Genomic DNA, 12440 nt, shown 5'->3' on the forward strand with positions numbered 1-12440 from the left:
AAATACAGAAATGGGAGTTGATAAAGTAAATGTTAAAAAGCTGCCAGAGGTTACAAATGAAATCAATGATTTATTCAACTTTAGCAAATATTAGATGGACTGATGTGTAAAAGTTAATAAAACTATTAAGTATTATTATTTGTATACAAGGAGGAAAAATAGTATCAGTATAGTCATAACCCTTTCTCTAGTGTGATCCAACATGAAATCAAACCAGGAGTTGCTTAAAAGAAAAACTGCCTAAAACGTGAGCTACATCACAAGACACTGCAGTCATCAAAATATTCTAAATTATAATAAAAGTAAATAGATAATGGTAAAAGCAGAAACTGTATACCTTTCTTAGGGTATGTTTGCAAAGCTGAAAAGACTAAACCTCTAGACTATTTTTCAAAACATCTATTTATTGCCTACATCAGCTTATCCATGACAAAGTTATACTGCATTATACGAACTGTACTGTACGAACTGTCTTTCAAAGTAGCTTGGCTCAAACATGAAAAAAGACAATAATCCCTGACTGCAAAAATCAAATAACAGGGATGACGAAAATGAAAAAAGAGTCCAGAAGAATGGCAGAGCTAAATCATACAATTATTGCTATAAAAAAGGTAATGCATTGAAAAGGGAAAAAAAGTGAGTGAAAGAAACAGTTCCAGGGTGACATGACAACCAAATGAGGTAATCTGGGAAACCATTGCTTTAAGTTACAATGCATAACACGTTTTTCAAACTTTTTTTTTGTCTAGTTGTGGCAAAAACAAACATACTATATGCAGCTACGGTACTTATCTAAGGTTGTGTTTACGTACTATAAAGAGCGGGAAGTGACACAATATATTTAAATGTGTATTTGTAATATTTTCAAACAGAAAGAAAATGTACTTAAACCTGATTCTAAACAAACTAAATCCAGTAATTGTGAACATGCATAATCTATGTGGAAATTTCACTCTCACACTGATGGTTCTATAACACTAATCTTTTAGTGAAGTGTACTACACTCCTTCCCAGACATTCATATTGACAAGTACTGTTCACCATAAAAGGCCTGTAACCATGGTTATATGATGAGGAGGCCTTTTTTGACATGTGTGAGTTCAAAGTGTTCCTGAGAATATCAGACATGGGCAATAAAACAGTAATATTAGATCAACTGGGTTTCATAACCATTATAACAGCCACAGAGAAAATGTCCAAAAGGAGGAGCTTTATCCTTTAAATAGCTTTCCAATCAGAGGAAATCCTCAGTGCATCCTTTTTGGGTCACGATGCAGAAGCTACTGTGGCTGGGCTGTTTGTATTTTCTGTGCATCCTTGGAAGTCAAGGTAGGGGGGTGAAAAGACAGGATGACTTTGTGCTTCTTGCAGGCCCCCTGGCACAACCAGAGCTGAGAACTTTCAGCAATGGGGAACATGTTGCCTTTGACTGCAGTCATCCCATACCAGCCAACTCCAAACTGTATTTTGAGTACCTCCACAGCAAAGGGGTGACACACGTCAAAGTCCCGCTGTCGTGGGTCCAGCTCCTTCCAACAGGCCTGTCAAGCGAACCCCAACCAGGTGTAGTTAGATGCTACCAGACCCTCCTGAAGCAGCTGCTGGAGGAAGGACTGCAGCCACTCGTCATCCTTCATGGGTCAGATGTTCCAGAGTCTTTGAGGTCCAGGTATGGAGGCTGGGAAAGTCAGTGGCTGCTAGAGATGTTTCAGCAGTATGCCGAGTTCGCTTTGAAGGAGTTTGGGCCACTGGCACAGTCATGGGTGACATTTAGTGACCTGGATGAGGTTTTGCATGCGGGCCAGGCTGCAGGTGACCACCGTCTGCAAAACATTCTCCAGCTGAACAAGAAGATTTACCAGTTTTACCATCACAACTTCCCTGGAATTGGTGAGTTATTTCATACAAAAATGGAATACACTACACAACTGTATAGTGTAAATTTTATTGACTAAATGTCAATAAAATTAACGTAGTGGTCCATAGCAAGAAATGATGGAAAAAATTAGTTATCCAAGCATCTCAGTGCAAAACTGACTAAAGTCAAAGTTTTTTAAATGTATATGTGCTTCTACATTTGTGCAGGGAGACGTCTGTCAATTGGGTTGAAAGGAAGAGATGAAGTTGCACTTTCCCAACTTAAAGGTTCAACAACTGTAAGTTATGTTTTCAAGTTTATTGTATGTATTCAATTACATATGTTCAGATGCTCTTAAAATAAATTAAAATACAACATGAAAACAATATGATTTTTCACTTTTTCACTGGTTAATCTATTTACAAGCTGCTCAATAATTGTTGATATTAAAACAAAATGTTCAGCATAACTACATTTCAGAAGTTACAAACAATGTAAAGAAAAATTAAATGAAGGATTTTTTAAAAAAAACTTTAAAACTGCTTCCATTCTAACTTCAATACCAGCTAACTGTATCTCAATAAAAATGCTAAAAACTTAAACATATTTAGCTTTGCAGCACCTTTATTTTGGTACAGATATTTCTGTTGAGTTAAACTGCTGCACCACTGAGCAACTACTGAGCTGGCTGCCAGCCTATCATCTCCTCACTTCCCATGCTAATTATTACTACTGTATTCATCTCCTGTTCCTTACAGGTTGATTTCTTGTCAGTTGACATGGATTACAGCTGCGCTTCATCAACAAACTTTGCAGAGGAGCTGAAGAACCTACAGGTAAACTATTTCATATAATTTTTTCTAATGTTTTACATGAAGAAAATAAACTAAATCCTCATTCATATTGTGTTATGCTGTAGATTACCACTGGAAACCTGCCTATCTTGATATACAGGCTGACAGTTCATGATTGTTCACACAATGAACAAGAGCCTCTTCGAGACTTGCTGAACGGTAAGTGTTGTTACAGCTGCCAAGTAATATTTTTCTATCTATATGCTAGATATACATATACAGCAGTAAATACTAATACTTTATATGTGTAAATCACATGTAAGTCAGACATATCTGCTAGTTGATTCTCTGACACGAAGAAATTATGACTTCATTACACTTTGTTGCTAGTTAAAAAATACACGTTTTACTTCATAAATTTTAGTTGTAAAAAAACATTATTATTGCATATGGGTGGATGTGGTCTACAGGGAACAGTTGATATTGTAAAACATGCAAAGTTGTGGGTTTGATTCTAGCCCTCCGCCTCATCAAACAGGGTGGGCAGTATGAATGCCAAAACTTGACCAAAGTTCAGCCAACATATCATAACTATTGTCAATAGTTTCTAAATCATTACCTCTAATATAATTTATGGGTCTTTGTATAACCATCAAATGTTAATGAGAAGCGAAAAACCCATTCTTTTTCCAATTTTACTCACTGTTGGCTTTTTGATAATTGTGCACTGTAAAACTAATTTATATAGTTGCGGATTATTACAGCACAATGGCACGGAGCTTCAAGTTACTAATTAAAGGCTTGAGGTCTTGTTTTGTACAGGTTAGCATGCTGTAAATAAAATATATTTTTTGAATAAAGTGAAAAGTGCATGTTTAGAAGAAAAACATACACAAATATGAAAACGAAGGAAATGTATTTGTGGATTTAATTAGATTTATTTTATATGAATCTTAAATTGTACAAACATTCTCAAACAGTGTTGCGCAGTGATGATCTGAATATCATTGGATGTGACATGAAGAATGTTTTGATCCTGTTGGAAATGCAGGACACTGTAGATAGGTAAGATTTGTTTAAGAAGTAACACATACACCAAGTGCTTTTTCATTCTAATTTATATTTGATGTCTTTTTTTAAGTGGTGGAGCAGACTTCAGCAGAATGAAAGGGTTGGGTAGCAGTTATCAGAAGATTTTGCATGAGTCTGCAGCCAAAAGCACTGAAGACAGATGTTCTCACTAAAGCATTCCCTGTGGGCTTCCAATGGGCAACATCCACAGAGTCTTTCAAGGTTGAAGGTGCATGGGCAGCAGATGGGAAAGGCGAGACCATCTGGGATCGCTTTGGTCATGAAAACCAAGCCTTTAATAATCATACTGCTGACACAGCTGCTGACAGCTACAGAAAGGTTGATATAGATGTCTACCTCTTGCGAGGTCTTGGAGTCAACACCTACCAGTTCTCCATTTCCTGGGCCCGTATATTCCCCTCTGGTCACAAAGATAGCCTGTCAGAAGAAGGAGCTCTCTACTATGACAATCTGATCGATGCTCTTATTGAATCTGGCATACAGCCTGTTGCCACTCTCTACCATTGGGATTTGCCTGAGGCTCTCCAAGACGATGGTGGATGGACCAACGCTTCCATTGTTGCAGCTTACATGGACTATGCAGCCTTCTGCTTCCATAGATATGGAAACAGGGTCAAGAGCTGGAACACATTCAGTAGTCCCTGGGTGGTGAGCCATGCTGGATATGGCACAGGTGTGCATGCTCCGGGAATAAAAGACTACGTGACTGCTTCTTATCAGGTAAACATAGTGGTATCCCCACATAAAAACATTTTAAACATGTCTAAATTGTTTTAGGCTCTAACCCTTCACTTTTTAATTCTTATTTCTACAGGTCACTCATAATATAGTGAAATCCCATGCTGAAGCCTGGCATGTCTACAATGACAATTACAGAAACACACAGGGAGGGAAAGTGGGCATTGCATTAATCTCTGACTGGGCAGAACCTGCTGATGCTGAAAAACCTGAAGATAAGGAAGCTGCAGAGCGCTACCTCGAGTTTATGCTAGGCTGGTTTGCCCATCCAATCTTCATAGTTGGGGATTATCCAGAAGTTCTCAAAACTCAGATTGCAAACAAAGCAAAAGAGTGTCCCTCATCTACGCCAGCAGTACTTCCAACTTTCACCGATGAAGAGAAGTCGAGGATCAAGGGAACTTCTGACTTTTTTGGTTTAAATCATTATACCTCCCGTTTAGTTAGCAGCAGTGTAGGTGGAGGCACCCCTGGTCCTGAAGGAGTTGGAGACTTCCTGGCAAAAGTGGACCCCTCATGGCCTGCTACAGCATCAGACTGGATCTACTCCATGCCCACAGGACTACGGTCACTTCTGAACTACATTAAAACTAAATATCTAGCCGTGAACAATGTGCCCATTTACATAACTGGGAATGGCATGCCAACAGATGACAGTGGAGACACCCTGAATGATGTTAGCAGAATAGAGTACATGAGAGGTTATATTAGTGAAGCCCTAAAAGGTTAGTGCTTGTAATTTCTGTATTATTTGTCATCTGCTTAGCAGAAAGAAACCAGCCATAACTTTTTTACGTTGTCTTCTGTTTCCTTTTACAGCCATTGAACTTGATAAAGTGGATGTGCAGAGATTCACAGTGCAATCACTTATGGATGGATTTGAGGGAAACAAAGGGTACAGTGAAAGATTTGGACTACATCATGTTAATTTTGAAGATGGCTACAGACCAAGAACACCAAAACAATCAGCATATTTCTTTGCTCAGATCATTGAGCAAAATGGTTTTGTTTCAAGTAAACAAGATCATTTTGAAGGTGTGAAAATATCACCACCTCAACGTTCCACTCCACTGCCACCCTCAGAGGTCCCATCTGCATCAAAGTCTGTTTGGGAAAAATTTACACCACAGAAAAGGTTGGACAGACAAATGTATCACTATGGCAATTTCTCACAAAACTTCTTATGGGGCGTCTCATCTTCAGCTTACCAGATTGAAGGTGGATATAACCAGGATGGGAAAGGACAAAGTGTATGGAATGTAGTCAGTATTAACCCAGGTAGTGGTATTCCTGAAGATGTGAATGGAAATGTTGCCTGTGACAGTTACAATAGACCCGATGAAGACCTTTACATGCTGCAAGCACTGAAGGTGAAGACCTACAGATTTTCTCTGTCGTGGTCCAGAATCTTTCCCAATGGTAGACGTGAATCCCTGAACCAGAAGGGTGTTGATTATTACAACAGACTTATTAATGGCCTCTTGGCCAGAAAAATCACTCCAATGGTCACAATCTATCACTGGGACCTTCCACAAGATCTACAAGACATTGGTGGCTGGCAAAATGTGGAGATGATTAGCATTTTTAATGATTATTGTGACTTCTGCTTTGCCACTTTTGGTGACAGAGTAAAATTCTGGATGACCATGAATGACCCTCAAGGACTTGCATGGCTAGGATATGGAACTGGACAAATCCCTCCAAAAATCACAGAGCCAGGAACAGCACCATATCAAGTTGCACATAACTTGATAAAAGCTCACGCTACAGCATACCACACATATGATAACAAATACCGTGCTTCTCAGGGAGGTATGGTTTCCATTGCCCTTAATGCTGAATGGGTTGAACCTAAAGATATCAATGTCCCTCGTGATCTTGTTGCTGCTGACCGTGCAATGCAGTTCAACCTGGGTTGGTTTGCCCACCCAATTTTCAAGAATGGAGACTATCCAGAGGCCATGAAAGCCCAAGTTTTAGTTAAAAGTGAACTCCAAGGTCTTTCACAATCAAGACTCCCTTCTTTCACAGAGGAGGAAAAGAACTTGATCAAAGGAACTGCTGACATGTTCTGTGTGAATCACTACACCACCAGGCTAGTAACCCATGTTACAGCTGCATTTTCTCCAGCATCTTATCTAAGTGACTGGGACTATGTAGAAGAAGAGATACTTGATCAACCAACGACACCAATTGGATTCACAAGAGCTGTATCATTTGGCATGAGAAGGCTTCTCAACTGGATCAAGGAAGAATATGGAAATCCAGATATTTACATTACTGAAAATTCAGTTGCCACTCCCAGGGAATGGGCATTTGATGAAATCGACAGAGTCTTTCTTCACAAAACTTATATTGATGAGGCTCTTAAAGGTACAGTAATAAATATCAAAAATGTTTGTTGTATATTACAATGTCTTGATCATTCACAATTAATTTCTGTCTGTTTGTAATGTCTCTCTTAACAGCCTATGAACTAGATGGAGTCAAGGTGAAAGGCTATGCAACATATCTCATGGATTCCTTTCAGTTCCTTTATGGCTACCTCTTTGGGTTTGGTCTGCACCACGTAGACTTCAATAACCCAAACCAACCAAGAACACCTAAGTTTTCAGCTCATTTCTACTACAATATTATGAAGGACAATGGTTTCCCGTTGCCAGAAGATGAAAAGATGACATATGGAGAATTCAAAAAGGATTTCATTTGGAGCAGTGCAACAGCATCATACCAGGTAAAAAAGCTTACATGACAAATATAATCCAAATGTTTTGATCATTTATTTTCAGGTCAATCTAACTTAAGGTCAAGTCAAATCCACAAACTGACTTTGCACTCAGCTGGTTTCAGCAAGATGTTTGGTCATGGCTAACACCTTTGTTTTTTAATGAAAACTGCTACAGGAGAGTTTATTGCTAAATAAATTTTTAAAAATCAGTTCTAATTTTTCTCTGAGCTATAATTGTTGACATTCTGTTTTATGTTTTAACTTTGAGCTATCATTTAATATAAATATTAGGAGTAAAGGAAAAGTCAAAACATCTTTTTGTTCTATAGGCTGCACTACTACTCCAAACCAAATGTAAAAATGTCAGTGTTTAAAGTTTAAAGTAATTAAGAGCATCATTAACAGCTCAAAGTGAGATCCGCCTTAGTTACTGAACAGTTTCTCTTCCTAAACGTTGGAAAATGCAGTCAAATCTCAGACTTACAAAATAGAGCAACTTCCTGTTAAATCATTCAGGTCTCCTGATACGTGCTGATGTCTTATTCTCTGGTTTCAATTAGCAACATGAACAAAATCTATTCTTGAAAACCCAAAATAGTTTCTTCCCTCAGTTTTTAGTTCAACTGAAAAAATGTCAGATTTAAACGGCTATGGTCAACAATAGTTTTAAATTTATATTTTTCATTTGTGTTTTTTGTTTACAAAAATAGCTAAAATAATGGTTAATATATATATATATATTTTTAACTTTAAATAAAATAGATTAACTTAAGTTTTTCAGTTTAAGTCCTTATTTTTTAGCTCCTTCTGTGGAAAAAAAAAGACATTTTATCCAAAAGTCCAGTAACAAGGCATATTCTCTGTTCTGATTTTCCTCTTTCCAGATTGAAGGGGCCTGGAGAGAAGATGGAAAAGGTCTCAGCATCTGGGACAAGTTTACACACACTCCTGGAAAAATATCTGAGCATGACACTGGGGATGTTGCTTGCAACAGTTACAATAAGATGGAAGATGACATTGCTGCACTGAAGAAAGTCAAGGTGTCTCACTATCGCTTCTCCATATCCTGGCCACGAATCCTACCTGACGGTACTACCAAATACATCAATCAGGCTGGTCTAAATTACTACAAAAAACTTCTGGATTCTCTCATTGCAGCAAACATTGAGCCTCAAGTAAGTATTTCTCAAAAATAATCATTCAGAAAAGTGTTTTACCTCTTTTACCAACTGTTTTTCTTTTGGATCAGGTCACTTTTTACCACTGGGATCTCCCACAAGCTCTGCAGGATGTTGGAGGTTGGGAAAATGAGACCATCATTGAAAGATTCAAGGAATATGCAGATGTCCTTTTTGAGAATCTTGGTCCAAAAGTGAAACTTTGGATCACTTTCAATGAGCCATTCGTAATAACTGTATTAGGCCATGTCCAAGGTGCACATGCCCCAGGTATGTAAAGTATTCTTAACTGGAATTACACTTTATGCTAAGCATGATAGATGTCAGACTTGTGGACTTTAATCAATGCAGAACTCCTAATGAAGAAAATAGGCTGCATTTACAAACATTTAATTACTGTATTTTTCGGACTATAAGCCGCTACTTTCTTCCCACATTTTGAACCATGCGGCTTATAGTCTGGTGCGGGTTATATATGTACGTTTCCAGTTTTTTTTTTTTTTTACTTTGTGGGTGCGGCTTATAGTGAGGTGCGCTCTATAGTCCGGAAAATATGGTATACCTACATGAAAACTCTGCATCACCATATTTAATATATTTTCCAGGTTTCAACGACCGACCAGATACTCTTCCATACATTGTAGGCCGCAACATAATCAAATTCCATGCAGAGGCCTGGCATGTCTACAATGACAAATACAGAGCCTCACAGGGAGGATTGGTCTCCATCACTGTAAACTCAGACTGGGCAGAACCCAGAAACCCGTACAAGCAAGAGGATTATGAAGCTGCGCGAAATGTGGTTGAGGTATATATTATGATTGTATAACACAAAACAATTACAACATTTGGTGTGGTGGTGTAGTTGATAATTGCTGTGTGTCAAAACCTATCCACAGTTTTATCTTGGCTGGTGGGCCCATCCCATTTTTAATGGTGACTACAGCCCACTGGTGAAGAAATCTGTTCTAGACCAAAGTCTTGCAGGTGGTTTGACAAAATCCAGGTAAAATGTTTGGCTACATTTTAAAATACTTTGCCTATAGTTTGTGCCAAATGAATGCCTATGCAGATTCTTAATTTGATTTTCAACTTATTACACCCACTGATGTCTTCTCTCATACAATTTCTTCTTGAATTTTTATTCTCTAGGCTGCCCGAGTTTACTCCTGAGGAAATTAAGCGAATTAATGGCACATATGATTATTTTGGATTAAACCATTACTGCAGTGTCTTGGCATTCCCTGTAGACTTTGGAACGACTCAACACTTTGAAGCAGACAGGTAAGGCCGTTAGCTTTCTCACAAAGCAATTTAAAATCAACTTCATGTGGAAATCATGAATTTGCATATTCTTATCACATTTTTCCTAAATATTCTTGTAAAAGAAGTCCATGTTTTCAATTTAAACTCTAAATTACATAATTATTCACTTGTCACAGGGGTGTGGTGGTTATTAGTGATCGGACCTGGTTGGAAACCGGTTCTGTCTGGTTGAGGATGACACCATTTGGTCTCCGAAGATTGCTGAAATTCATCAAGGACGAGTACAGAAATCCTCCCATTATCATCACTGAGAATGGTGTCTCTGAAAATGGGCCAGTTGATCTGAATGACGTTCACAGGAAATACTATTATGAAAAGTACATCAACCAAGTGCTGAAAGGTATTAAAACAACTTCATAGAATATAGAGCATCTAAAATGTGAGTAAATCATGTTTACATGAAAATCTGCTATAGCCTTCTTCAGTTGTTCAAAACTGGAGACTTGTATAAATTAATACCTTTTACCAGCTTGTGTGCTTAATTACATTTTCTTTTTTCTGCAGCTTATTTGCTTGATGACGTCAATATTATTGGCTACACTGCTTGGTCTCTGCTGGACAACCTGGAATGGGGTGTTGGCTATACAGAGAGATTTGGACTTTTTTATGTCAACCGCTCAGACCCTGATCTGCCTCGAACCCCCAAAGCCTCCGTGTCCTTTTACTCCTCCATCATCAGCTGCAACGGGTTTCCCGACCCAGCATCTGGACCTCAGGAGTGTTGGAACTCTACCTCCACCCCAACTCCCACCCTCACTCCTAAGCCTGAAGGTAAAAAGATTAACTTCTTAGAAAGTAAACTTAGTTTCTCTGATTCCAGGTCAGATTAAAGATTCTCAAAAATAAAATTACAAATTGAGACATATCCGATCTTGATACATTTAACTTAATTGGTCAAAATAAACCCAACAACGAGAAACTGTTCCAGCACAAACTAGTTTAGTTAGAAAGCTAGCTTATGCAAAAACCTATGTTAAATGTTTCAGGAAGAATTGCTAAAAGTATAAAGTAAATTTTACATTAAACACCCTGTTACAGATTACTAATAAATGTCTTTATTTTTTTCACAGCAACAAAAGAGCCAATGAACAATGTGAACTTCTTGGGTATGAAGCTCTCTGCCAAAGATGCCGAGACTGGACTTAATGCAACATTTGCTCTTCTAATTATAGCACTCACTGGAGCAATTTCTTTGTTCATTGGCTTCTTTTTAGTAAAGAAGAGTTCCAAAAAATCCAAAAAAACTGAGAATGTAGAGCTGGACAAGAGATCCTGATTTCAGTTTGACTTACTTTTTTAATGCAGACATGAACATGTGAAGTCCATGTTTAAATTTGAGGATGATAAACATTCTGCAATAAACAATCTTCAACAAAGAAGTCAGAGTTTCCCAACATTGTATGTTGTAGTTGTACTGTATTTAAAAAAGAAAAATAGATGTAATTCATTTATATAACCAGTGATGTGGAGAGGAGATTATTGCTTAATGGGAACTTTTTGGATATGACATTCAACAACTGAGATGAATGGACGTAATTTTTGATTTGCACTGCTGTTTATGCTTTTTAAGCCATTTCTGTTCCACTTTGCAATGAAAGTTTGTTTGTGGGAAAATATTAAGCTTACTGAAGTCCACCAGTGGGAAAACCCATTTTGTAAAACTTTAGATTTGTTCTACCTGTTGTAAAATGTTTCTTGTTTCTACCAGTAACTTATAGTTTCCTCAAGTACCTTTTTTTTCCAATGTTTGAGATAAACTGAAAGAAATCCCAGTATAATAGCCTACTATTGTCTGCTTTCCCTTGCCTGTCCTGTGAAACTTCTGTTTAATAAACATATTATCACACTGTACATGTTTTGATTTTGGGCTTTTCTGTTCCCCTCCAACACTATCGGTATAGTTATCTTGAAAAAGTAACTGGACTTCTGATAACTGATTACTCTTTGAAAAAGTAACTTAGTTAGAATACAAGTTACTTTGCTAGTTACTTTCAGAATCTGAAGACAACAGCTCCTGAAAGTAGCTGTCAACCATTGTTATGGTTGACAGCTACTTTCCCTGTAGCTGGCCCTGTAACAATGGCCCTGACCAACCATTGTTATGGTTGACAGCATAACAATGTCAACCATCTTGAAGTGCAGCATCTTATCTATATACCTACTTTCTGACCAGCTTCAGTTATTCTCCCACACATAACTGTTTTACACAGAAGTCCAGCTTTCTGTGTTGCTTTGCAGCACCTGGTGGGTTTCTCTGTTCGTTTGACTGTGCCATGTTCCAAATATTTCTTAAAATGTGATGTAGTATTTTTGTATTAATCCATATTATTGAATATATTCCTAAAAAAAATTAAATACAGTGGGACATTTCTTGAAAAGTTATTAATTTTCCTGTGTTAATATTTGTCCCATCTCATTTTAAAAAATTGCGATTTGTAAATCACCTGTCAGCTAGTAAACCTATCGGGGATTGATTGGTAGCGCCATCATCCACTTTGGGGCTTTTGCACTCTGCATCCTCATTGCATTAAAGTGCTGCATGAGACAAGTGTTAAATGATTGTCGTTATTCTGTGTCCCTTGTTTTCAAAGGTGTAACAAAAGCACTTTGTCGAAAGCACAGAGAGTACAACAAACCTCAATATTGTCATGATCAGCTGACACAAACTCAAAATAGTGCTTGTATTTCCAGCCAGAAATTGTGCATCTCTCGCCTCCCTCCACTTT

The 12440-nt window shown here is 37.8% G+C and overlaps 2 protein-coding genes across 2 annotated transcripts; both read left to right on the top strand.

Moving 5' to 3' along the window:
- Positions 1-1271: 1271 nt before the first annotated feature.
- LOC114147568 (lactase-phlorizin hydrolase-like) lies at positions 1272-3819 on the top strand. Its single transcript, XM_028022051.1, has 5 exons — positions 1272-1890; positions 2086-2156; positions 2617-2694; positions 2778-2871; positions 3794-3819. The coding sequence occupies exons 1-5, from the start codon at positions 1272-1274 to the stop codon at positions 3817-3819; spliced, it is 888 nt and encodes a 295-aa protein (XP_027877852.1).
- A 33-nt stretch (positions 3820-3852) lies between these two features.
- Positions 3853-11565, top strand: LOC114147571 (lactase-phlorizin hydrolase). Its single transcript, XM_028022053.1, has 12 exons — positions 3853-4464; positions 4559-5207; positions 5302-6855; positions 6951-7216; positions 8095-8385; positions 8460-8658; positions 8994-9196; positions 9288-9394; positions 9541-9672; positions 9831-10054; positions 10219-10485; positions 10785-11565. The coding sequence occupies exons 1-12, from the start codon at positions 3853-3855 to the stop codon at positions 10988-10990; spliced, it is 4710 nt and encodes a 1569-aa protein (XP_027877854.1). The 3' UTR covers positions 10991-11565.
- The last annotated feature ends 875 nt before the right edge of the window (positions 11566-12440 follow it).

This window comes from Xiphophorus couchianus, chromosome 7 (assembly GCF_001444195.1).
Source record: "Xiphophorus couchianus chromosome 7, X_couchianus-1.0, whole genome shotgun sequence".
Classification (NCBI taxonomy): Eukaryota; Metazoa; Chordata; class Actinopteri; order Cyprinodontiformes; family Poeciliidae; genus Xiphophorus; species Xiphophorus couchianus.

Excerpts from the sequence above, each read along its gene's own strand:
- LOC114147571 (XM_028022053.1), top strand. The coding sequence starts at position 3,853 with ATGAGTCTGCAGCCAAAAGCACTGAAGACAGATGTTCTCACTAAAGCA. Across the intron at positions 7,217-8,094 it reads GTGCAACAGCATCATACCAG|ATTGAAGGGGCCTGGAGAGA; the intron begins GTAAAAAAGCTT and ends TCCTCTTTCCAG. Across the intron at positions 10,486-10,784 it reads CCTCACTCCTAAGCCTGAAG|CAACAAAAGAGCCAATGAAC; the intron begins GTAAAAAGATTA and ends TTTTTTTCACAG.
- LOC114147568 (XM_028022051.1), top strand. The coding sequence starts at position 1,272 with ATGCAGAAGCTACTGTGGCTGGGCTGTTTGTATTTTCTGTGCATCCTT. Across the intron at positions 2,695-2,777 it reads AGGAGCTGAAGAACCTACAG|ATTACCACTGGAAACCTGCC; the intron begins GTAAACTATTTC and ends GTTATGCTGTAG. Across the intron at positions 2,872-3,793 it reads TCTTCGAGACTTGCTGAACG|TGGTGGAGCAGACTTCAGCA; the intron begins GTAAGTGTTGTT and ends TCTTTTTTTAAG.